The sequence below is a fragment of the Pieris brassicae genome, chromosome Z (genome assembly GCF_905147105.1).
Source record: "Pieris brassicae chromosome Z, ilPieBrab1.1, whole genome shotgun sequence".
Lineage (NCBI taxonomy): Eukaryota > Metazoa > Arthropoda > Insecta > Lepidoptera > Pieridae > Pieris > Pieris brassicae.
Genome location: NC_059680.1, coordinates 8,346,271 through 8,370,920, shown reverse-complemented (window position 1 = coordinate 8,370,920; position 24,650 = coordinate 8,346,271). Strand labels below are relative to the sequence as shown.

General features: G+C 37.6%; 1 protein-coding gene across 1 annotated transcript; it reads right to left on the bottom strand.

Moving 5' to 3' along the window:
• Positions 1 to 1,050: 1,050 nt before the first annotated feature.
• On the bottom strand, positions 1,051 to 10,772 carry LOC123718694. Its single transcript, XM_045675417.1, has 13 exons — positions 10,710 to 10,772; positions 10,430 to 10,583; positions 9,941 to 10,113; positions 9,471 to 9,584; positions 7,590 to 7,790; positions 7,229 to 7,383; positions 4,997 to 5,141; positions 4,123 to 4,274; positions 3,386 to 3,599; positions 2,935 to 3,150; positions 2,650 to 2,817; positions 2,023 to 2,114; positions 1,051 to 1,699 (listed from the first exon to the last, which is right to left on the bottom strand). Exons 1-13 carry the CDS (start codon positions 10,768 to 10,770, stop codon positions 1,595 to 1,597), a joined length of 1,950 nt encoding a protein of 649 aa, XP_045531373.1. The 5' UTR covers positions 10,771 to 10,772; the 3' UTR covers positions 1,051 to 1,594.
• Between the last annotated feature and the right edge of the window lie 13,878 nt (positions 10,773 to 24,650).

Below are 24,650 nucleotides of genomic sequence, written 5' to 3'. Positions count from 1 at the left end.
TTTATTTTGAATGATTATTTTCTTTAAGTTTATTTAGAGTCTCAATCTTCGCCCTTACTATTGTAGGAAGGTAATAATGCTGTAACTATAGAGTGTATATATTTTGGTTTAATCTATTTTTTTATTTTTTAGTTTTGTAGGTCAGAAAAAACGTATTATAGCTATATTAACAGATATTTATTTTATTTTATAGGCAAGAAAACACTGCACTGTACTACAAGACATTGCAATGTCAATATGTCATCAATGTTTTGTACAAAACTTACCGTACTTCTGATATATGGAACGCTAGTGAATTTTCCGCTTCGCTACCCGCTATCTAGTACAACGTTGACTTCGTACTCATGCCAGTACTACCGCCCCGCCCCGCACCGTAAAAACCCGAAGCCCACGCTTGACGCTAGTAAGCGCGCAATATTTTGTTATGATTTTACTATCTTGATCTACATAATAGACAATCTAGAAAAGCGCATTCAAATTTGGCAGTTGAAATCAGTCTCATACGAATGTTATACTGTGACAATAAATTAAGTTATAATGGGGGTACTTTTTACCGTTTAGCATTTTGAAATCGGTGATTTATTTTATGGAGTAAAAACTAATAAGTATCTCCTAAGATATTTATGAAGTAACGACAAAAGCAATGTTGATTACAATTAAATACTCGTAAAAATTATTATACTTAATAATTTAACAATAAACAAGTTATTTTAAAACAAATTAAAATATGAAAAATGTAACCTACCGTATGCAGTAAATTTTGCAGATTCATTCGATTTCGATTTAATATTTCTGTTTTTTTAATATCTTATGACCAAAGAACGTTGTTTGATATTGGTTATAGTGTTTTTTACGTAATTATAAGATAATATCCTGCAAGAACTGGGGTGATAATAAGTTAAAAAAAATAATTATAATATGATTATTTAATTATTGAAATATATTTAATTTAAGTATAAAATGTTTAGACTACCATATCATTTTATTTGCTAGTATTGATTATTTATATTGAATACATATAAGATTGTTTTTATTATACTCAGGCAACATACTTTAACATTTTTAAAACTTATTAATTATACTATAAAGATTAGTAAAGCCGGTGTCATTTACAAGTAGGTCTACTTTAATAGCAGGGTCTAACAGGGAAGTGAGTCACTTAAATAATTTTACATGTATTAATTTTACAAAGCCTTTGCTAAGTTTGACTCCAGTATGTAATAAACGTATTGAATTTGACATACGGAACTTAATCTTAAAACCTACTTAAAGTGAATGGTATAAATTCTATACAAATTACATACAAAATAGGTACTGGCAACTAAAATCAGTGTCGTTCATTAAAAGTTTAACATTTGTTAAAGAAGGTACTATTTATGCTTTTTTAATAGTTTTTTTTAAAATATATTATGGCAATAGTTTTGACTTTATGCTTTTTAATCGTTTACCAATTGGGCATTAAGCCGAGTCGCATAGTTATATGTATGCCTATTAAGTATCCTTAGAAATAATTCAATGAACGACTCTGACTACACCTGTAAAAGTTCGGTGAAGGCTATTTATCATGCAAATATTTTCTTATAATCTCATTATTTTATACAAAATAAGAGTGTTGAGTTGCAGGACAAGAATCTTGAGGCGGCGGACGACTACAACCCACTAGTACTCTACAAGAAGGTACGGGCGAAGGCGTGTATTGCTATAAACAAAATATTTTATTTTGTTAAATTAATTTTAACTAGCACTAAATTAAAAAGGAGAATAATGATCAAGTTTGTTGTCTGACTTTCATTAATAGAGTACAAACCAGTTCTAGGCACAGTTCTAGTTTCGATTCACGGATAAAGTATTTTTCACGCTGCTGGATTTCTTATATACCTTATTATTTTTGTCACTTTGCCAAGGTAGGTTCAGGTTTTCTCAGCCAAATTCCCATTTTACTTTTTGACAGTTTTGAGGTTTATACAGCGCGCTAAATATCTCTTTAACGATCTATAATACTACTTTATAACTTATACTTACATTCTGACATGACGCAAGTTGATTAACTGTTATATTTGTCGTACCAACAAGACGTTCTTCCCGGGTAAAGTCGGGTTCTCGATGAAATGTGCCTAGAAATAAACGAATGTTTGAATGCATAAAATACATTATACCTGAAATATCCATGTTAATTATACATACGCAATTATCAAACGTAAATAGGATAATACTTAAAAATTCAGGCAAACAATAATTGTAGTGTTTTAAAACTAAAGTTGATCAGATCAATTCCGAATAATCTATATACATCTTTTATGTGTGTGTTTGTAATTAACCGCTTCTTAAACGGTTTTGATGATATTTTTGTGTGTTCAAGCGGACGGTTTAGATTACAATTAGTTTTTTTTTGTATATAAGATGTGTGTACAGGGCAACGTCTGTCAGGTCCGATAGTTATATAAAGACAAACTTTGTTAATCAATAGCATTTGGCTCTCATTTAGATTCCAGTTATTTTTTCAAGATATTAAAATTTCCAGTACTGCCTAGCGCTTTTACTCTAGATATTTCTATGCGGAAAATAAATATTTCTTCGTGCTTTAATCTTTATATGTTTAAATATATTAGTAGGATAAAAAAACAACAAATTTTTTAGACAAAACTTTACCATCAGATCGAGGTACTAAATCGGGATTGTGTTCGATTGCATCTTTCTTGCTTCGGATTATTTTGAAGCAGATAGCTGATCCAGTTACCGCGGCTGCTATTACTCCAACAATACCTATACCTTCCAGCCAGGGCGTCCAACTAGCCGTCTGGGAGTACTTTTTAACAGCTGTAATTATAATATTTACCATATTACGATATTATTTGGGGATTATCTAATTTAGTTAGGTAGGTAGAATCCTTTTAAAATTCTTATATTTTATAAATATGAAATACAAAATGCTACCTGACGCACTAATAGGTGTTATTGTCTGAAGATGTAATGTCTTCGGTTCACTTCGTCCTCTAGAATTCGCAGCGTACACTACAGCTGTCAAATTTCTTTCATCTGCTATATCAGGGAGTTGAAATTGTCCAGCTGTATTTGAAATATTGTGGACCAAGGTACCGTCCGCGTTCAGCAGTTCTAAGTACACAGTTTGTGTTCTTCCTCCATCCCAACCTTTAAGAAATAAATAAATGAACTTTGAAAGGTTAAATACATTTAATATTATAAATAATATTGTTCTTTTGTATCTCAAAACCTTTAACTGAAAACTGTTGGAACGTTCTCAAAAATTCTTTCACCATTAAACTGCTACATTATGCCAATGTTACATAGGTGATTTAATAACACAAATCAAATATGTATGGTCTGGTGAATGTCCGTTATATCTTTGCCTATGAGTTAAAAGTACCTTTTTGGCAGTGAATACGGATGGCGTGTGGATAAGAGCGTAGTACGACGCAATCAGGTGCTCGAGGTGGACCGCCTTCTGAGATAGTATATGAGCAAGGACGCTTTTGTTCCCCAAACGCGTTTGTCGCCCGACACAGCAGAATACCAATATCACTCTCCCTAGGAAGCCAGGTCAATGTAGATGAGTACCTGTGTGTATGACCTGGTAGCTTCTGTAAAATGGGGGAATAAAATTGGTACAACCAAACAGTGATGTGTTTGTACGCGTTACCGTAACATTATTTCTGCTGCAGTGATCAATTTTATTTATAGAACAGCTTGTAGTTTTAATAAAGCAATAAATAATATTATCTTTTTGTTTATACAGATTACATTGCCGGCCCATAACAATTTTAGAATAAAAATTTCTACCGTTTCATATTGGTTCAAGTAAGTAAAATTTATTTAAATAATTGGCTTGGGACCTTGGCCGTTAAGATTTATCTTCTTCGGTATTTTATACAGACGAAGGACCAATGATGAATATGCCTAAAACTTGTCACTGAAACATTTAGTGTATCTCTTTCGTGATCGTTTATTTTACGTAATAAGCAAATAGGTGATCAGACTTCTGGCTAGACAAGCCGTCGACTTTTTTTGGTGCACAGCCGGGGTTCCAACCTACAATCTCTGGGATGAGAGTTGCGGGCTGAACCACTAAAGCCGACACTGCTAAATAATATTAATATGAGTTACCTTAACACTAGTGTATAGTGTTCTAGAGTCCGCAAAGGTCCAACTAAACTGGAGAGGTTCCGGTGATGCTTCAACAATGCAAACCACAGTTTCAGCTTCTCGCTCGACAGCGCCTATAGTTTCTTCCCTTGTTGAAATACATAAGGGACGAACTGAAAAAGTCACTTAAACTAAATTCTTTATTCAGTAAAATGAAATCATTTTTTTGTAATAGGAGGCAGACGGTTGGGAGGCCCACCTGATGTTACCACCACCTGTCCCATGGACACTCACATTGCCAGAAGGGTCGCAAGTGCATTGCATGCCTTTAAATAATTAGTACGCTCTTTTTTTGGAAATACTTCAGTGAACAGCTGGTTCCACATAGTGGTGGTGTGTGGCAAAAATTGCCTAAGAAAACGCTCAGTTGTGGAACGACGGACGTCGAGGTGATACGGACGGTATTTACATAGATACAGTATAAAGGTTAAGCTTGTACAGTATAAATATATCTCATGTTTTCTATTATTAAAATTATAATTTTCTTTGTTGTATCTTCTGATGTGTTTTTAATTAAGAAGTACCGACTTATGTGCTTTATTAAAAAACTTATTATTTCATGTCTTAATAACCACGGAAACAGCAAGTCAAGACGTCAAGGAATATATAATACTGCTGATACTAAAAAAATTATGAGAGCTATAATCAAACTTATGAACTTTACAGTATGTGTAAGTCGGATCGGTTTGTAAGAAACAAAACAAAGTCTTATGAGACTCTGAAATAATGTGGCTTTCTATAGGTAAAATAAATTTTACAGTAAGTCCAGACATTACAATCTACATCGTAACATATTTTACCTCTTTATAATAATAAAATATATAAGTAGTCTTACATCCCACATTCAATGTGACTTTGTCTTCAAACACTCCGTTTGGTAGATGAGAATTGTGTGCGCGACAGACGAGGTCATGTTTGGTGTTCTGAAGCGACGGCGCCAGTGTTAATGAAGACACAGTGTAGTTTCCATCATGCAGTTCCTGATCAAGATTAACTAAACGGTTTATTTTTTACTTTTATTTCTATTTATAGGTGTTTCAACCCATAGCTACTGAAGCTACTACCACTATCACATCATTAATTAAATTATAAAGTGTGCACTTTTATATTACAGATTTGTTATTCATGAGACTTAGGATTAAGACGGCGCATGAGTGACTTTTAGGGACTCTGTCACTGTCAAAAACTGACCATAAATTATAATCCTGCGGATTACGATCGGGACTAGACGACGGCCAGTCTTCGGCTCTGATTAAGTCCGAAACGTTCGTTTCTAACCAAGACTGCCCAGACCGAGCTTTATCACCCGGCGCTGAGTCTTGCTGGAAGGACCATTCTTGGTTATTGAGCATGGTGTTGTTAAGGGGCTCACCACCTTCTCTTATCTTGATACACTTGTGCCGATATTTTGCGACCTTTTTCACAAAAGTATGGCTCAGTCACTCCTTCATTGCTAACACCCCACCAAACCATCATTGAAGGATAGTGCCCACGTTGCACTCTGTCGACTAATTGGGAATTAAATTTTCTGTGACCTCATTTTGCGTACCGCTTCAGTAGTTGTTTCGATTTTACCACTCTATTCTATTATATAAATTATCAGTTAAGAGATGACCAGTACGTCCCTTAAGGCTACCAGTCCTTCATCTCCCGAGATAAAATATTTTGCTTACGGACAGGATTAATTATTCGAATTCTTCCCCTAAATGCTTTAACCACCCTTTTCGTACGAACACTACGTGGAAAGCATCTGGCACGTAGTGTTTCTTTTTCTATCACAAACAGTTTCCTTAGCCCGGTTACACAAATATTATACTAATACCAAGCGTATGGAAAATGGCATTTGAGTCCATACCTCCTTTGTGTAATGCAATCACAGCGATTCTGTTCTCTTTATCACCACACTCCATTTTAATATCGCGAATTATTATATGTATTGGCGCCAAATTGAGAAAAATCAATGAACAATCATACAAAAATGATTCCAGATTCAAATGTAATATTTTGTATATTTTTCAGTTTAGCAGTATTTATGGCCAGACTAAGTATATTAGAAATATAACACACTTTTTACACATTTATTAAAATAATTTACGTTTATATATCATTAGGTTATTCACTCTCCGCGTCTTGAAGAGAAGTTTTCATAACAGAAAACAATAATTTTATATAAAATTTAAACAGGCATTCCAATATTCGAAACTTAAACTTTTTCTTCACATCTGACAAGTATTGCCTGCCATTATTTACAAATTCAAACTTCAACTAATGGTAAGTGGGAAGGTCCGGGGATGGGATTTTGTATAACGTACCTATCTAATATTACGATATTTCCTTTCTTTTCAAACAAAACGGAATCATCGTGTGTAAAATTTGTCACTGAGAAACATTCATTATATTTTTATTATATACCTATAAGTTGTTAACAATTCTATTTTATCAAGGAAACGACATTACCTATGTTACAGAACTGTAAATGACATAGTTTAAATGTAATTTATTGAATAGCTGTTGAAATACACAGATGAAACACATGTACAAAACTAAGCTACTGAATAAGCAACTAATCTTACTTGAAGTATTTTAAAAATGAGTGTAATAATCACTTATTGAGGAAAATAACGCCTGCTCAAAAAAATTACGCACAAGTCATACAGTGTATTCAAAGTTTTTAAAAGTGGTTGTATCATTAATCGTTTTATAAAGTTCTAAAACATAATAATAGTCATAAACCATAAAAATAAATAACGAGTGATTTCTTTGCCTGTATTTCAGACGATCTAATAATGTATACGTTTTTAGAATTGCAGAGGGAAAAAAGATTCCTTATACGGTACGAAACAATATATTATCAGGAGTTTCTATTAAAGCGAGAGAAGGTTAAACCGATACCATCCCTATGGTCATAAATTAAATCAGTAGTATAATACCGATCTAAACTTATCCTAATTCGTAAAAAGAAACAACGACTCTTTAGTTAAAACCATGGAAATAGAAATTTTGCAAATGCAAAACGCTTGACAATTTACACTTTACAATTGGGTGTTTTTTTCGTATTTTTGTTTACCTTGTGAACAGTAGGTCTTAGTAGAACGTCTCCAAGGTGCCAAGTTATTGATGGTGGTGGGACACACCCAACAATCACACAATCCACAACACGTGGCTGTCCCGCCTCGAAGTCAAAGTTGTTGTTTAAACGAATTTCCACATTAATGGGCGGCACTAAAAATGTATTTATAAAATAAACTAAATGCATAAATTGAACACATTTTTTAATAAATATAACAACTATATCAACTATCAGTCATCGTTCTGTACATTTTAAATAATAAATAATCATTTAAAGCTCCCGTTTATTTCGTTTAAGAAAAAAATATACATAAAGTACGTTTACTATTACAAGTAGAAGAAAAATAACTGGAACTCACAATACATTTTGACGACTACGCTTGCGCTTAGCGGCTCTGTGACATCAGCATTTTGTGCAAGGCACTCGTAATGCGCGTCGAGCTCATCTCGGGTTGCGTTGTGAACGTGTACATCAGCTCGAAGTACTCCAGGACGTATAGTATGGGCTCGCTCTTTTATCACTCCGTTCCGACGCCAGTAGACAAGAGTGTCTGGTTGGTCTGTTTTCAAAAATATTGTAAAACATTATGACGCATATTAAAAGTTTTTCGGTTTGATTGTTTCATATTAAATGCATTTTGGAGAATTAAGGTTCTTTCTACATGGTGATACAGCCATATGAATGCGTGCCTAATAGTTCTTACATCAATCCGATCGACCTGCACTTTTGTCAAAAATACTGTACACATTCTTATAGTATTAGAAATGATTATATTATATTGTTATATATATTGTTATTTAAATATTTGCAGACCAATAATTTTATTTATTTATTATTATGTAGCAACACGACTTTAAAATTTGAAATGATTATCTTTGAACCGAACTACGATACGATAGTTTCATTGATTAATAATAGTTAATTGACCATATATATATGCTCCTATATATATAGGAGCAGTGTCAGCCTAGTGCCTTCAGTGTGCCACTCTCATCCCTGAGGTCGTAGCTTCGAACCGCGGCTGTACACCAATGGAATTTCTTTCTATGTGCGCATTTAACATTGGCTCGAACGGTGAAGGAAAAAAACGTGAGGAAACCGGCTTGCTTTAAACCCAAAAAGTCGACACCGTGCGTCAGGCACAGGAGGCTGATCGACTGCTTGCCAATAAGATTAACAAATGATCATGAAACAGATAGGGAAACCTGAGGCCCAGATCTAAAAAGGTTGCAGGTCTTATTTATTAAGGATGAACATATGGGGTCGTAGGTACGATCCCCGGTGCAGTCTATGTGCGCTTTTAATACTTGCTCGTACGGTGAAGGAAAACATTAAACATCGCGAGGAAACCGGCATGCCTTAGGCCTTAGGCCCGGACCAAAAAAGTTTGAGGGGAAGGTATGTGTCCTTACAAGAAAGATAGGAGGCCTTAGGTTTAATTTCCCCGCTATAGGATTCACACTATTACTGTTAAAGTTATTTGGGTATCTGTCGATAGTGAAGTGTTTGTTTGTGGAATCGACGCCTCAAGAAACTAGTTTAGATACTATGGATGTCAGTTATATACTTGATAAACATTTTGCTCATAGTATTGTCTTTTGTTAAGGGCCTATACGGTCGCACAACTCCAAAAAAGTACATTGTTTCTTTCCATTTTTTGACATCGTGTCTTGAAGTAAGGCAAGTGGAAAAATATATGGTGGAGTTGAGTAGTTTCGTATCCATTTTGAAAGGTCGTTACACGATTTAAATAACTTCGCTCGATAGAAAAAAATCCAAACATAGCCAAGTTTTGTCACTTTGAATTCATTTTATGACGAAAAGGTATATAGAACATGATTTTAAAATTTAGACGATATATTTTATCACAAGCCATCCATTTCAGAAAAAAAATTGATAAAATGTAATTAATTTAAAGTTTAACATAACTAATTGTTATTACGCGCCTCAGCGCTCCAGCTCTCCGTTGCTTACCGCAGTCCACCTCGAGACGCTGACACAGCAATGCGTGCTGGGATATGGGATAGGGCCTTAACATAGCTTTTACACATTTCAAGAAAACACTTTTTTATAAACATTGCTGGAAAATAGAGGACACATATATAGCTTCAGTCTGGTAAGAAGTGTTTTCTTTAAACATTTTGCTTTTATTTTGGATGTCCATGGGCTGATACAGACTTCCCGCAGGCTCGTTTGCCACCCTATTAAAAAAAAAAACATTTCTCACTCATCAACTTACCATCATCAACTTCACAAATTAAAGTCATATCGGACCCTAGACTCAGTGGTCCCACGTAGCCCCTTTTTATTTCATCACCAGCTTCGTTGATTATTCGAGGCAACCCCGGCGAATCTTTAAATTAATTCATATTAACTATATGGCCTGTCGCTTTTGCGTTTACTTACATAGCATAATATTAAGGTTATTTGATCAATAATAGCTATTCTACAACGTCAAAAAGTAATCTATTTTTTTTTCTTTTAGATAGATACATGCATCCATAATTGTAATATGTTAATGGAAAAGAATGACAGTGAAGATTAAAATATGATCAGATATCAAAGTTGTTTAAATAATATTTTTGTATGCACTATATATAAGTTAGTAGCAGAACTCTAATGTATCTTTTAATTTTAAATGAATCTCTTATCGTATTGACAGTAAGACCTGTTAAAAGGGCTAAATCGTAAGACAAAAACGCTACTTACCCACCAACCTTATATCAATGACAAAATCAAGAGATGGAGAAGCTTGGTAGTGAACCCTACATCTGTAAATTCCACTATCTTCCTCAGTGACCCTTTTCAGGAGTAATGAAGTATCATCATAACATGCTCCAGTGTCGCACGATGTGCCGTAGATGCGATCACGATTTATCAACCTGCAAACACAATATGCTAAATATTCTAGATTTATTCCTGTCCAACGTGGACATAGGTATAAAGTTGTATATTTTATAGGGCCAATGGGAACCGAATAATTAACAGTTTGGTCCTGGATGTTATCCTTTTAATATAAGATTATTGATAAATTGAGTTCGGAACAGTGAATCTCTGGAACTGGAAATGGATGTTACAAGAGTAACTCTATGTTGTTTCTCCGGAACTAATACGGGAACTACGGCGTGGAATTTACCTTGAAAGTCATAGTGAAAGCGCTTGAGTGTAAAACAAAAAAAAATATATTATTTCGTTTACCTTCTTTCAGAATCTTCATTAGGAAATCGATATAGAAAATCTCTGTCATTTTTCAGCCAGAGTACATAAGAGTCTGGGCCATCTAGAAACACTTTTCCCTGGCCACAGGGCAGACGAGCGTCCCTGCCGCGTACTGCTCGCAGCACGACCACTTCTAAAAGAAATTATATACATTAATTTCTAAATCTTATGTAATTATGAGTAAATATACCGTTCATTCATTGCAAAACATCTCCCTACGGAAGTGGCAATAACAACAGGAATAAAAGAAATGAAATACCTGGATCTGTGCAAAAGGCTTCTTTGATGATAAAAAAGCAGAAAATCAGTCTCAAGAGCATAGTAGGGCTGAAACAAAATATTAATTAAATACAAAGAGTACATTAACTCAAGCATCGTGTACATACGCATCGCAATTGTGCAAAATAAAACTTATATTTTCAAATAGAATTTCTAAGAATTGCTATTCCTGTAATCACGATTTTCTAAGCAAGTTAACTTGATTCAACTTGCAAGTTGTCCGAATATAAAAATTAAAAAGAAATTTTGCAATTCTATGAAATGTAAAAGATAAATTAAATATGTATGAAAATGACAGAACGTGTCGACCATATTTTGATATTTCTACAGTTCTTTCACCAATACAATCTTTTATTTCACACATAGTACATAAGAGTAGAGTCGTAGTCGTTGTTCGAAATTTAAAAAAATAAGATCTAAACATTTAATTATACATATGAGTAATATAAATAATAATAAAAATATAAATAGAGGATTAAAACAAATTTAAAAAGTTTGGTCCCTGTTGCATCTCATCCTTTCATCCCAGCATTTCCTCGTTGTATTGCGTTACTTCGTTGAGCGAGGAAAGCTCTGGGAGCATCAGCACTATCTACCAGGCGCCAACTTAAATCTTTAATGAACCAACACCACCAACCAACCACCAACCAAGAGAACCAAGAGGCTCTCCTCCAAAGGGATCAAAATTGAAATTGGAGGAAAGACTATGTTTGAGTCGTTTATTATTTTCCGCCTGCTTTGCGGCCGCCAGGGCTTTTTGCTTGCCCGACGGAGGTGTGACCGGACTAACGTGGCACAGAAGTACACTTATATTAAGTACATATCTGGCACTGTTCAGTGGAGGCTGATGGCAATGCGAAGTGATTCATTTTTCAAAGTGTGTGAAAAATCCCTATATTGCGTAGTATTGTAAGTATTATTGTAAGTAAGTATTGACAATTCAAAAGAACAAAGTGGCCAACTTGGTTTTATAGAAGATATCAATATAAAAAGTTCGTGATACTATCTTCGGAGTCTATTATATGTCACAATAAGATTTTTTTTAATGTTATATTATGTAATGCCGGTATAAATTACGCCGTCTCTTTTGGGCCTTGGTACTCGTCATCCAAATAAATCACTTCGTATTCAAACTCAATTTCAAAATAACTTTATTTATATAAGTAACAAGTACACTTATGTACGCCAGAAAAGAAGTTAAATTAATTATAAATTTACATTTACTACCAGTTCGCAAGTCGAGGGCGTAGAGCGGGCTTTAATCGCTAAGTTTTGATACAAATTGTTTCAACTGGAGCAAATCAATCCCAAGGATTAGGATCATTTAAATATTCGTCAAGTTTATAAAAAGCTTTATTGATTAATTTACGTTTAACGAGGGCTTTGAATTTATTTAGTGATAATTTCACTAGGGAGTTTGTTGTAAAAACGAATACAATTTCCATATAAGGAGTGGTTTATCTTCTACAGCCTGGTTGGTCGTACACTGAAATTGGTTCTGTTTCGAATATATATTATACGACTGAAAGTCACCATTTGTTTTAAAATCGTTTATATTTTTTTGTACAAATACAAATTGATTCCAGGCCAAAGGCTTGATGTTAATTTATCGAGTATTTTGCAGTAGTCGAAACAGTTCCTCAGCGGATGTGATGCCGATCCACTACTGTATGTTCCACAATCATGACTTACCGGCTCAGGTTTTATTTAATTTATGAAACTGAAGAGGTTTTTGCCTGTTTGCTTTGTTGTATGCGCTTAACTCCGTACGTACTGGTTTGAATTCTATGTTTTTACAACCGAAGAAGGCGTAGAACATCATGCTGCGACTGAATTAACGCCGGTGAAAATGCAGAGCACAGATAGTATTATACACATTCTCTATTTATATCTTATCAAATATGTTTATTAAAAAAATTCACCCCAATGAAGTTGTTCTTATACAGCAGATATCTTTGGTATTTATTCGATTGATTCGGCCTATTCGATATTTACTTTACAACAACAATGAAAATTGATAATATACTAATTCAATTTATTTATCGTGACTCATACAAACAATCATTAAAATTAAGACGCACGCAGTACAGCCCTATTACAACTTTACCGATTTATTTGATCTCCGCTTAAGGGTTTGTTTACGTAGTTATTAAATGAAATCGTTCAGCACATCTAAGGACCGAGGGGTCTCGCTGTTGTGGTCGTTTGGAATGCATTTAAACACGCAACCTCCTATACAGTGAGTCACGTGTTGGGGGTAGTAAATAGAAGTTATTTGTACCTTAGGAACGATTAATAAGAATTAGCTAATTGTAATATAAAATAAATCTTATTATTTTAGATTATTCTTGAAAATATGTAACTTCAATCGACCTATATAGGTCGATTGAAGTTATGATGATTGAAATTTTTAAAATATATATTTTAAAAATTTCAAGGAAATCCGTCAATTTATCGATTTACAAGGAATGCCTAAATAGATTTTTGTTTTACTGAAAAATTTATACACTGTCATCAAATTTTAGATTCCTTATACAAAAAATTTATAAATTTTGTTAAAACTAACACGGTCTAGATATGCTGGTTTGCTCCGTGACGTATTTATCCTATGATTAAAAATAATAAAATTTCACATTAATTCAAAAATGTATTGCCGCAGACCCGGGCTTAGAAAGCACGACCTCAGGTTTAAAAGACTAGCGTCTAACCACTAGACTAATACTGCTCGGGTAACTGCTTATGCAAAGATTACCTATAACTATTTTATATAAACAGAGATAAAAACCAAAATCATTTAAAGTTAATCTAGATCCATACAAATCTAAATAAAATCGAACCAAACAACAATCCGGATTGGTATATAAATGATTTGAATTAATTTTTATTTTAATATAAAATAAAATATAAAACATTAATGAACGGATATTGATCATATGATTGTTATGTATATATTTAGAAACTAATAATACTATCGCATTACGCTGCAGCACAATATTTTATTAATAAATATACAAGAAGAATAAATAAAAAATTAAATTGTATTACCTTTTCAACTTCCACATCTCAGTTTTGGTTCCCTTTACTTAAAACACGTGTGCCACTCTAAAAAAGTTCCTATCAAATAAAGTTTTAACCTCTGCTTAGTACTTTCAATACCAGGTAGCATAGGGTTCAACAATATAAACAGAGGGACGTTCCAATTAAAAAACCAACTACTACGAAACAATTTCTAATTACTCTGCGGACCTTGACTGACTGCTATAAAAATACAACTTTTAAATTAATAAGTATATCGAAACAATATTATAGTGTTTACGAAAGTACTATGTAGTAACTCTATCTATCACGCCATTAAATAATTTTATGCGCTCAAAAGTCATCATATCACTTAACATTTAAATTTGAAGGAAAATAAGAAAACAACGTTTAGTTGATTAAAGCACAAAAAGAAATACGTAAACTGAGCTTTAGTTTCTGCCACCAATAACACTTTCCGTATTTTTCATATATTTTTTTTTTAATTACCTATTATAGATAACATTGGCTTATCCACATTAAAACACAGCCCGGTTTCGCGACATAAAACTTCAACATTTACGAGTTGCTTTGGTACTAGGCACGCTAACACAAAGCATGAAAAGTTATTTTTATAGGCAAGCTACAGCATTTACACCCTTACTATAAGGATAAATCGTATGATATGACATGGCCATCTTGAAGGATCCCTTTTTGTTTGCAATTGGTACAAACATATGGGTCTTCGTATAGTGGTGTTTAGGTTGGGGTGTATTCTTGTACCCCACAGTCACATATCGTCAGTTCATTAAAACCCTTTTTCATTAAGTGTGCATTCGTGCAATTACCATTAGAAAACCTCGTCAGACGTCACTGGATTTCTCGCTCAATAAAGCTCAACAAAAACATAAATTAAAATAATTGAATTTATAATCCTTACTATACATTATAAGAGTTCTAAATCAGGAATCAAATATAATTGTATACCTTCGTCGATATATGTAATACTTATACATAGATTATTTTGCATATTTTTTTAGCGTTTTATTTTATGTTCAATACTTCAGGATACAGAGATCCTAATCGATTTATTAGATTTCAATTTATTATATAAATTACTACAAACATAACCGGTATAGGGACTGGAACACGTGGTAACTAAGAGATTTAAAATAATAGAAATAATTTAAAATAATTCATTCGGACTATTATTATTTAAATTTTAAAACTATTTTTTCATGTGTAAAAGCATCCAAATTATATAACATGCTGTAAAAAATGAATAAAGACAATTTTATTTCATACAAAATCTGTGCAATTGTAAAATATATATTCTAAGTAACTCAGGCTCTTTAGTTAAGTTTTCCAGTGCATATAAGTGATGAGAAATTTGTCAGTGAAATTGCAACCCTATCTATAGCACCATTGAACCTTTGTTGTACCATCAAGAGGCATGTTTGGCATAATCATTAAAGCACATAAAACAAATGTTTTGAATTTTAAAACACTAGGGAGGTATTGTCAATTCAAGGCCTGATCGCAGACACTACATCATATGGGAACCCTTTATAAGACGCGAAGTGTTTTCAAGTGATTTCTTTGACGTTTGAATGTAGAAAAAATGACCGTTCACAATGAGCGTTTAGCATTTATTAGAAAAACGAAAATGTTAAATGAAAATTTATTTAAAATCATTTTGGTGAAATCATTCGGGTCATAAAAATAATGAACGGTTTTTTTTCAGAACTTTTAAAATATAATAAGTATATCGAATTTAGAGACGATTTAAAAAACTTAAGATATTTTAAGTATGTATATATGTTTGATTGAGTAGCTTGATGTTAGAAGGCTCTGGATAGTGGGAGTGCCATGCTGTTGCTTTCGGGCTTCAGCCAATCGGGCAGGCACGACCGGGGCAGTACCACTGTCTCACAGAAAACCGGCGTGAAGTGATGCAATAGGTTCATCTTATTGTACTCGCGTTTCGTGCGGTGAGTGAGACTCCCGGAGCCCATCAATTCCCCCCTCCCCCAGAATATGAAGATGCAGTTTAAACAGAGATTACCCCAGGGGGGTACCACACGTTTCCGCTGTGGAGAATCCCCCTCTGAGCGTCCATCATCGGAACAATCAGTATTCGGTGGTGGATGCACAGGCTGCCCTTCGTATTCTGGGGTGGGCAAAAACTGCTCAAAAAACTATAAGTTTCGATCTCGGGGCAAACGGAAGAATTTACCGAAGGCATCCCCTTCCACGCTCTCAGTGGACTTTACCAATGTTAGGGGGCTCAACTCTAATCTTAACGCGGTTCACTTTCACCTCGAAACTGCGAAGCCGGCCTTATTCTTCCTTACTGAGACTCAGATATCCTTCCCGGCTGATACTTCCTACCTCTCCTACCCGGGGTACAAATTGGAACATTCATTTGTGCCGCGGGCGGGAGTTTGCGTGTACGTCAGAGAGGATATCTGTTCTCGTCGCCTCGGGTCGCTTGAAGGAAGGGACCTATCTAGCCTCTGGCTGCGCGTAGACTGTGATGACCATCCGCGATTCTACGCATGCCTGTATCGGTCCCATAGCGGAAATACCAAAACTGAGCGACTCATTGAGCACATCCAAATGGCTACAGATTCCCTGCTCGAAGGGGTTCCTACCGCTGAAATCGTGATACTTGGCGATTTTAACGCTCACCATGCCGATTGGCTCGGTTCGGAAACCACCGATCACGCGGGAAGATCCTTTCACGACTTTGCTTTAGCTTACGACCTGTCACAAATGGTCCCTGCGATTACGCGAATACCAGATGTGGATGGTCATAAACCCTCTTTGTTGGACCTTCTGCTGACCTCACATCCGGAGACCTATCAAGTCTCTGTTGACCCGCCATTGGGTTCATCGGATCATTGTGTGGTCCGGAGTACTGTGCCTACTACGCGCCCTCCTCGGCCCCGTTTTTCGGGTTGTCGTCGTATTTGGCACTATCGGTCAGCAGATTGGGATGGGATGCGGTCTTTCTTTGCGTCCTACCCTTGGGGGCTTATGTGCTTTTCGCCGGAAGCTCCAGATTCCGTCGCTGCCTCTGTCGCCGAAGTGGTTCTGCAGGGCATGGAACTTTTTATTCCATTCTCTGCGGTGCCGATCGGTGGCAGGTCACAGCCCTGGTTTAAGCGTTCTAGCAAGGCGGCATCGCGTCGAAAGCGAGAATGCTTTAATGCATGGGCGGAAGCGGCGATATCTCGTGATGCCAATACCAGCGAACATAAAAAAGCATATAACTCAGCCTCCAGGTCCTTCAAACGGGAAATCGCTAAGGCAAAGTCAGAGCACATCGCCAGATTTGGCGAGAGATTGGCCCAACTCCCTTCTGGGACCCGAGCCTTCTGGTCTCTCGCCAAAGCTGTACAAGGGAATTTTTGTCAGCCATCGATACCACCGCTGCACAGAGAGGATGACTCGGAAGGAGAAGGCCGACCTCTTGGGCTGTCTCTTTGCGTCCAACTCGACTTTGGATGACCGGGGGAGATCACCACCGGCGATTTCGCGGTGTGATAACTCAATGCCGGAAATCACATTCCAGCAACGTGCTGTTCGCAGAGCACTATCTTCCTTGGACATTCATAAGTCGAGCGGGCCGGATGGTATCCCTCCAATTGTGCTGCGTACATGTGCACCTGTACTCGCTCGGCACTGTCCCGAAGTGTTGGAAGACCGCTTCGATACATCCGATCCCTAAAAAAGGCGATCGCACTGATCCATCCAACTATCGCCCAATCGCAATAACCTCCTTGTTCTCCAAAATAATGGAATCCATTATTAATGGCCAGCTCTTGAGTTATCTAGAGGGCCACCAGCTGATTTCGTCGTGGTCGTTCAGCTGGTGACCTTCTAGTATACCTTACTCATAGATGGGCAGAGGCAATTGAGTCCAAGGGGGAGGCACTAGCGGTTAGTTTGGACATAGCGAAAGCCTTCGATCGGGTGTGGCACAAAGCACTGCTCTCGAAGCTACCAGCCTACGGGCTTCCTGAGAAATTATGCGACTGGATCTCCAGCTTTCTAGCCGATCGGAGCATCAAGGTCGTCGTCGACGGAGCATGTTCCGACCTTAAACCCGTGAATGCTGGGGTCCCACAAGGCTGTGTTCTGTCCCCGACCCTGTTTCTTCTGCATATCAATGACATGTTGCAACTTAGCAACATTCATTGCTATGCGGACGACAGCACTGGGGATACTCTTTACACTGGCCGGGCAAGTATTTCTCGGGCAGTTGTCGATGAGTACCGGAACAAACTTGTGTCTGAAGTCGAAACTCTTTTACGTGGAGTCTCGGACTGGGGTAGACTAAACCTAGTCCAATTTAACCCCAAGAAGACACAAGTTTGCGCGTTTTCCACGAAAAAAATACCCTTTGTCGCTACTCCTCTTTTCGAAAACACTCTTCTTGAAGCCACAGCCAGCATCGGAATACTTGGCGTTGACATATCGAACGACGTTCAGTTTCGCGGTCATTTGGAGGGAAAGGCTAAATTAGCCTCCAAAAAGCTTGGTGTGCTCAGCAAGGCGAGACGGTACTTCACTCCGGGCCACCGCTTGCAACTCTATAAAGCGCAAATACGGCCCCACATGGAATACTGTTCTCACCTCTGGGCGGGGGCTCCCCAGTACCAGCTCCTTCCACTTGACCGTATCCAACGAAGAGCGGTTCGAATCGTCGATGACCAATCCCTCTCCGAGCGGCTCGATCCTTTGGCGTTGCGTAGAGATGTGGGGTCACTCTGCATCTTCTACCGCATTTACCATGGAGAGTGTTCAGAGGAGTTGTTCGGATTAATACCTGCAGCTGAGTTTCAGCATCGGACGTCGAGGCAAAATACAAAATTCCACCCGTATCACCTCGACGTCCGACGTTCCACGACTGAGCGTTTCTCAAGGCAATTTTTGCCGCGCACCACCGCTATGTGGAACCAGCTGCCCACTGAAGTATTTCCGAACCAATTCGACTTAGGGTCCTTCAAGAAAAGAGCGTACAAATTCTTAAAAGGCCGGCAACGCACTCGCGAGCCCTCTGGCATTGAGAGTGTCCATGGGCGGCGGTATCACTTAACATCAGGTGAGCCTCCTGCCCGTTTGCCCCCTATTTTATAAAAAAAAAAATATTTTTTTTAAATATTATTGTAACAGCTATGCATGTACTGTGATTTGAATTTGTTCTCTTCTACAACTGTATATTTGTCTATTATATCTTGTAAATAAATAATATAAATATATTCGTTTCAAATGTTACCAACATTAAACTTTACCTATTCTTTGACTCATTACTTTATTATGCCACACCATGCCAACAATAAACATTCGTTTCTGTGGAATCAAATAAGTTTCGGGGTGGTGCATATTATCATAAGGGGTGGTAATGTTAGTGACTCATTGTATGATTCACGCAAATAGATGAGTGTAAAGTCGTGTATACTACCCAGATTTGTATGACTGATTTGACCCTTATCAATTGAATAGTTTAGGTCTTTATTTTTAAGTCTTACGCGAATATTTCAAAAAGTGTGTGTTGTGTTAACAATTTTCATAGGGATAGTAATTAAGGATAGTAAAATAGGCGTAGCCACTTACTTTTATAATTTTACCTTTGTAATTGCACTTGAAAATAGATTTTGGTCTCTTTTTGTCAAATTGTGTTGACGAAGAAATTAACAGAGATATAAGTACTTTAGTTAAAACGTTGTAAATGCACTGATTCAGCCTTTAAATGTATATTATAATTTGCAAAATTAAACAATTCTTGTAATAAATTTAGGCCATCCATTATAGATTTTTAACAAAAGTGAAAATAATTTTAAAAAAATGTGTTGTAGAATAATAATGTTATATAGCACAAGGAAAATGACGAAATGTTCGTATATGATCATTTAGGAAGAACGTAAATTAGATTTTACTAGAATAGACTACTATTTTAATTAGAAGAAACGTATTACAGTTAGTAGGGTAAATAAGCGGAAGCATATTTTGTTATTTGATTTTAGTAGCTGCCAGTTAAATTGTTGTGCAATTTTTGTTGTGAAATATATTTTTGCTATCTACGCTTTTTAAGTTGTAATAACTTAAATTATAATATGATTGCTATAGTTATAGTGAATTCCAGTATAATATATAATATTATGGAACTAACGGGAGACTTCGAGTCGCCCGCGTGATTTTTGGACCATTGTTAAAAAAATATCCTTATATGTATTAAAATAAATATTCGTGATGGGCAAGGGCAAATATGTTAGGTCCAGTTCAAGAAAATTTATACCCCCCGCTTTAAGCGGATTATATTTTTGGGAATAAGTAGTATGAACAGCCGTGCCTTAAATTCAAATCTAATAGATATGAAACTTGGTTTCAATTATCTTGATGAAGTTCCTTGTCACAATCATTTAGACGTACTAGGATTTCTAAGAAGCTTTATCTATATTAAGTTTCAGTGAGATTTTATGTGCAGTAATTGCAATCTTAAAGTCCAGTATGCACTAACGCCAATAAGCACCTTCTATAGTCCCTGGGGGCGCCAAAACTAGATAAATCTGTTTAGTTTCACGCCATCTATTATATTTCTTATATAAAAAGATAGATAAATAAAATAATAGATAAACGTTTTTGGATCGAACAGTGGTTAATCATTGACTTACGAACCTGATGTGCGTTTGAAACCTATCCTACCTTTTAATATTACGGCTTTATACTATGAGACTAATTAAATAAATTAACACGATTTTTTAAATTGGCCTTGTGTAAATCATAACCCGTCTAGTATACACAGATAATTGAATATTCAAGAGTAGAAAAATTAATGAACAGCAGATTGTGAATGGCACCACCGACCCGCAGATATCCGCAGACCGCAGTTGCCGAGGCAAACGTCCCCATGGAGACAGTTCAACAACCACCCTCACCGGTGCAACTAACCTCGGATGACGAGTTCTTTCAGGAGACAGGGGGGAGTGAATTCAGCGACAGCTGTTTGCGCTCCTCCCCCTAACCGGACTGACCTTATCCAGACCAACCTCCAGCACAGCCAAACAGCGTCGGCTTCACTACGCAGACTGCTGGAGACCAACCCGAAGACCATTGCCGCGATCCAGGAGCCGTGGATCAGGAATGGCAAGGTATGCGGCCTGGGTAATACCGGTGGTAAACTTTTGCTGGATACCTCAGTAAGTAACCCAGGAACCTGCATTATCATACCTAAACATGTACCAGCATACCTAATTAACGAACTGTGTTCAAGGGACCTTACAACCATTAGGTTACCTAGGGACGCACATCCAGACATCGTCCTGGCGTCCGCCTACTTACCGGGTGACAAGGACGTGCCCACTCCAGAACTCGGCCTTCTGGCTGACTACTGTGAGAGGGAGAAACTGGAGCTTATAATCGCAGCAGACTCCAACGCGCACCACACGCTATGGGGTAATACAAATACCAACGCTCGAGGTGAGAATATGCTTAACTTCATTCTTAGCAATAATCTTATCTTAGCAAACAGCGGCTCTGAACCAACCTTTATCAACGCACGCTCGCAAACCATAATCGATCTAACAATGGTGACCTCTGGTCTGTCAGATCACATACAGGATTGGCATGTCTCCAGAGAGCTATCATGCTCAGATCACAGGTGGATCCGCTTTACAATCAAAGGGGAGCTACCTAAACCACAACCACGACGCATACCTCGGAGAACTGATTCAGTAAAATTTTACAGTATAATCGGCTCAGAGGTAAGCAAACTAACAATACCAACCACCATTGATGTACAAGACATAGACAAACATGTAAATAACCTAACGTTCCTACTCCTGACCAGCTTTGAACGGTCGTGTCCCCTTACCATGCCTAGGTGGGGGAGTAGACATAACTGGTGGTGCCCCGAACTGGAGAGACACCGAAAGAAGGTCAGGAAGCTGTTCAATAGAGCAGGCAATACCCGTTTACCTGCCGACTGGGACAAGTACACAATCGCGAGAAGACGATTCAAAAAACTTTTACGTTCTAGGAAGCAAGAGTGCTGGAGACACTTCTGCACCAGCATTGAAAGCAACAACCAGGCAACCAGAGTGAAATCATGCCTCTCTAGTGAGCCTTATCACTCAATCGGTTGTCTTAAAAAACCTGATAAATCATTTACAAAAACCGATGCAGAAACATGTGAACTACTGATGAAAACACACTTTCCAGGCTGCATAATTGCCAACGACCAGGCATGGCAACCCTACTCAGAAAGAGCCACCACCGACTCAGACTGGAATGTAGCTCACAAAATAATCACAAATGAAAAAGTAACATGGGCAATCAACTCCTTCCTACCATTCAAAGCGCCTGGATGGCATCTTACCAGGCCTACTAAGATGGAGTGGAAACCTTTTGGTGGACTATCTTGTCTCAATCTTCCGAGCATGTATAGCCCACCGCTACATACCTTTGAAATGGAGGGAAGTGAAAATAATATTCATTCCAAAACCAGGCAGAGAGGACTATACCCAGGCGAAATCCTTCAGACCCATAAGCCTCACATCTTTCCTGTTAAAAACAATGGAGAGGCTTGGAGATCTGGAAATACGTAGCCAGGTATCGCTATCCAAATTCCTGCACCCAAATCAACATGCCTACAGCCCAGGCAAATCAACGGATTCATCACTCCACAACGTTGTGTCTCGCATTGGCGACTCCCTGAAGTTAAAACAGTCAACCCTTGGTGCATTTATTGACATCGAAGGCGCTTTTGACAAAACAAACTTCACGAGCATTACCAGAGCACTCGTTACATGTGGAGTATCATCAACCCTGATAGGGTGGATAAACAACATGCTAAAACAACAGCATGCATATACAGTTCACTGTTAATTCCACAACACGGGGCATTGTCAGCAGAGGCTGTCCGCAAGGTGGTGTCCTATCGCCGCTACTGTGGAACCTCGTAGTTAACGAGCTCATCACAGAACTCAACGCTGGCAACCTCTATACAGTGGGTTATGCGGACGACATAGCTATCTTGATATCGGGGAGCTTTAAAAGTACCCTATGCGATCTCATGGGAAGGGCTTTCAAAGTAATTGAGAGATGGTGCAACAAGCACGAGCTATCTGTCAACCCATCAAAAACAGAGTTAATACTCTTTACAAACCGGAGGGTTCTGGGACCACACAGACTTCCAAAACTCTTCAACACACAACTCAAACTCAAAAATGAAATAAAGTACTTGGGTGTGGTTCTGGACAGTAAACTGCTCTGGAACAAACACCTAGAACACAAACTGAGCAAAGCAACGATCGCCTTCTATCAATGCAAAAAGATGCTAGGCGTGAAATGGGGCTTATCGCCTAAAATAACATTATGGCTATACACTGCCATAATCAGGCCAATGCTGACCTATGGAGCCCTGGTTTGGTGGCCAAGATCTGAACTTCAAACGGCGATCACGAAACTGGGACGCTTCCAAAGGCTTGCCTTGTCCGCTGCTAGCGGTTGTATGAGAACAACTCCGACCGCAGCAATGGAGATAGCCCTGCAAATCTTACCTCTAGACCTACACATACAGCAGGAGGCAGCACTAGCGGCCATCAGGCTTATGGTGAAAAAATGGTGGCTATGGATTGGACCTATGGGGAAAAAACCACTACAGTTCACACACAGTGATTCTCAACAGGGCAATAGAGTACCAACCTCTTATAGCTGCGCCATGTGACAGAATCACTAATCAATTAATATTCAACAAGAAATATCTTATACAACTGAGAGAAGAGGAGCATGATCAGTCGCCCCTGAATGAGCTACGTATATACACTAATGGTTCAAAAACAGGGTGTGGCTCAGGCGCTGATATTTTCTCCTTTGATCTCAACATCAACATACACCTACCTCTGGGCACATAAAGCACAATCTTCCAATGTGAATGTGTCACTCTAACCGAAGCAGCCAGAGCCGTACAGCGAATGGGAGTCAATGACTTTTACATTAAGCTCATATCGGACAGTGCTGTGCTGATCCGTGCTGATCGCGCTCGGTAACGAAAACACAAACAGCAAATTAATACTGGAGTGTCACGAAGCACTGGAGGCAATAGCTCTAACAAATAGAGTTACCTTACAGTGGATTAAGGGACACAGTGGCTCTCTCGGCAACGATGCAGCCGACGAGCTTGCGAGAAGAGGCTCTGGTATGATGCCTGCTGGCCCGCATCCGCTCCTCCCCTTGCCCTTCTCGCTAGTTCGAACCTGGATTCGCCAGAGATCCACTGTACTCCAGAATCAACGATGGTCGCGAAGTGTAGATTTAAACAGTCCAAAATGGCTCTGCCGGCTGTGAACCCGCAACTTACTAAGCGACTTCTAAACCTGAACAGAACCAATCTCAAAACAATCATAGAGACAATCACGGGCCATTGTCTCCTTAACAAACATCTTTTCGTCCTAGGCGCAACAGACAGCCCCTTGTGCAGAGGCTGTTTCAGCGCAGAGGAATCAGACACCCACGCAGTCCTGGAATGCGAGGCTGTGGCTAATCAACGTACAAAAATCCTCGGAACAGTGAGGTGAGGTGATATCCTTAATATCATTTAATTTCATCTAAAGGAAATATCAAGGTTTCATAATTAACTATAAACTTATTTCACATTCCACAAAAACGATTAAGAATAAATGAAACTTTTTAAATTTTGTAATTCGGATCATCATCAAAGACGCAGCCAAAACCAGAGGAATATTATTAATCGAAACTTCCAACTTCTTGCAGTTGGCGGTTTTTAAATTTAGTCATCAAAACATCACTATTCTCGGTATGAGTCGACAATTGACATTCGACATAGTTTGTGTTCTGTGATGTCAATACTCGATGTGATATGTCCACGGTATTTTAAATT

Coding starts and splice junctions, on each gene's coding strand:
- LOC123718694 (XM_045675417.1), bottom strand. CDS start 10,770: ATGCTCTTGAGACTGATTTTCTGCTTTTTTATCATCAAAGAAGCCTTT. Junction 7,791..9,470: donor AATTTGTGAAGTTGATGATG/GTAAGTTGATGA, acceptor TTTTGAAAACAG/ACCAACCAGACACTCTTGTC. Junction 3,600..4,122: donor CACTATACACTAGTGTTAAG/GTAACTCATATT, acceptor CCCATTTTACAG/AAGCTACCAGGTCATACACA.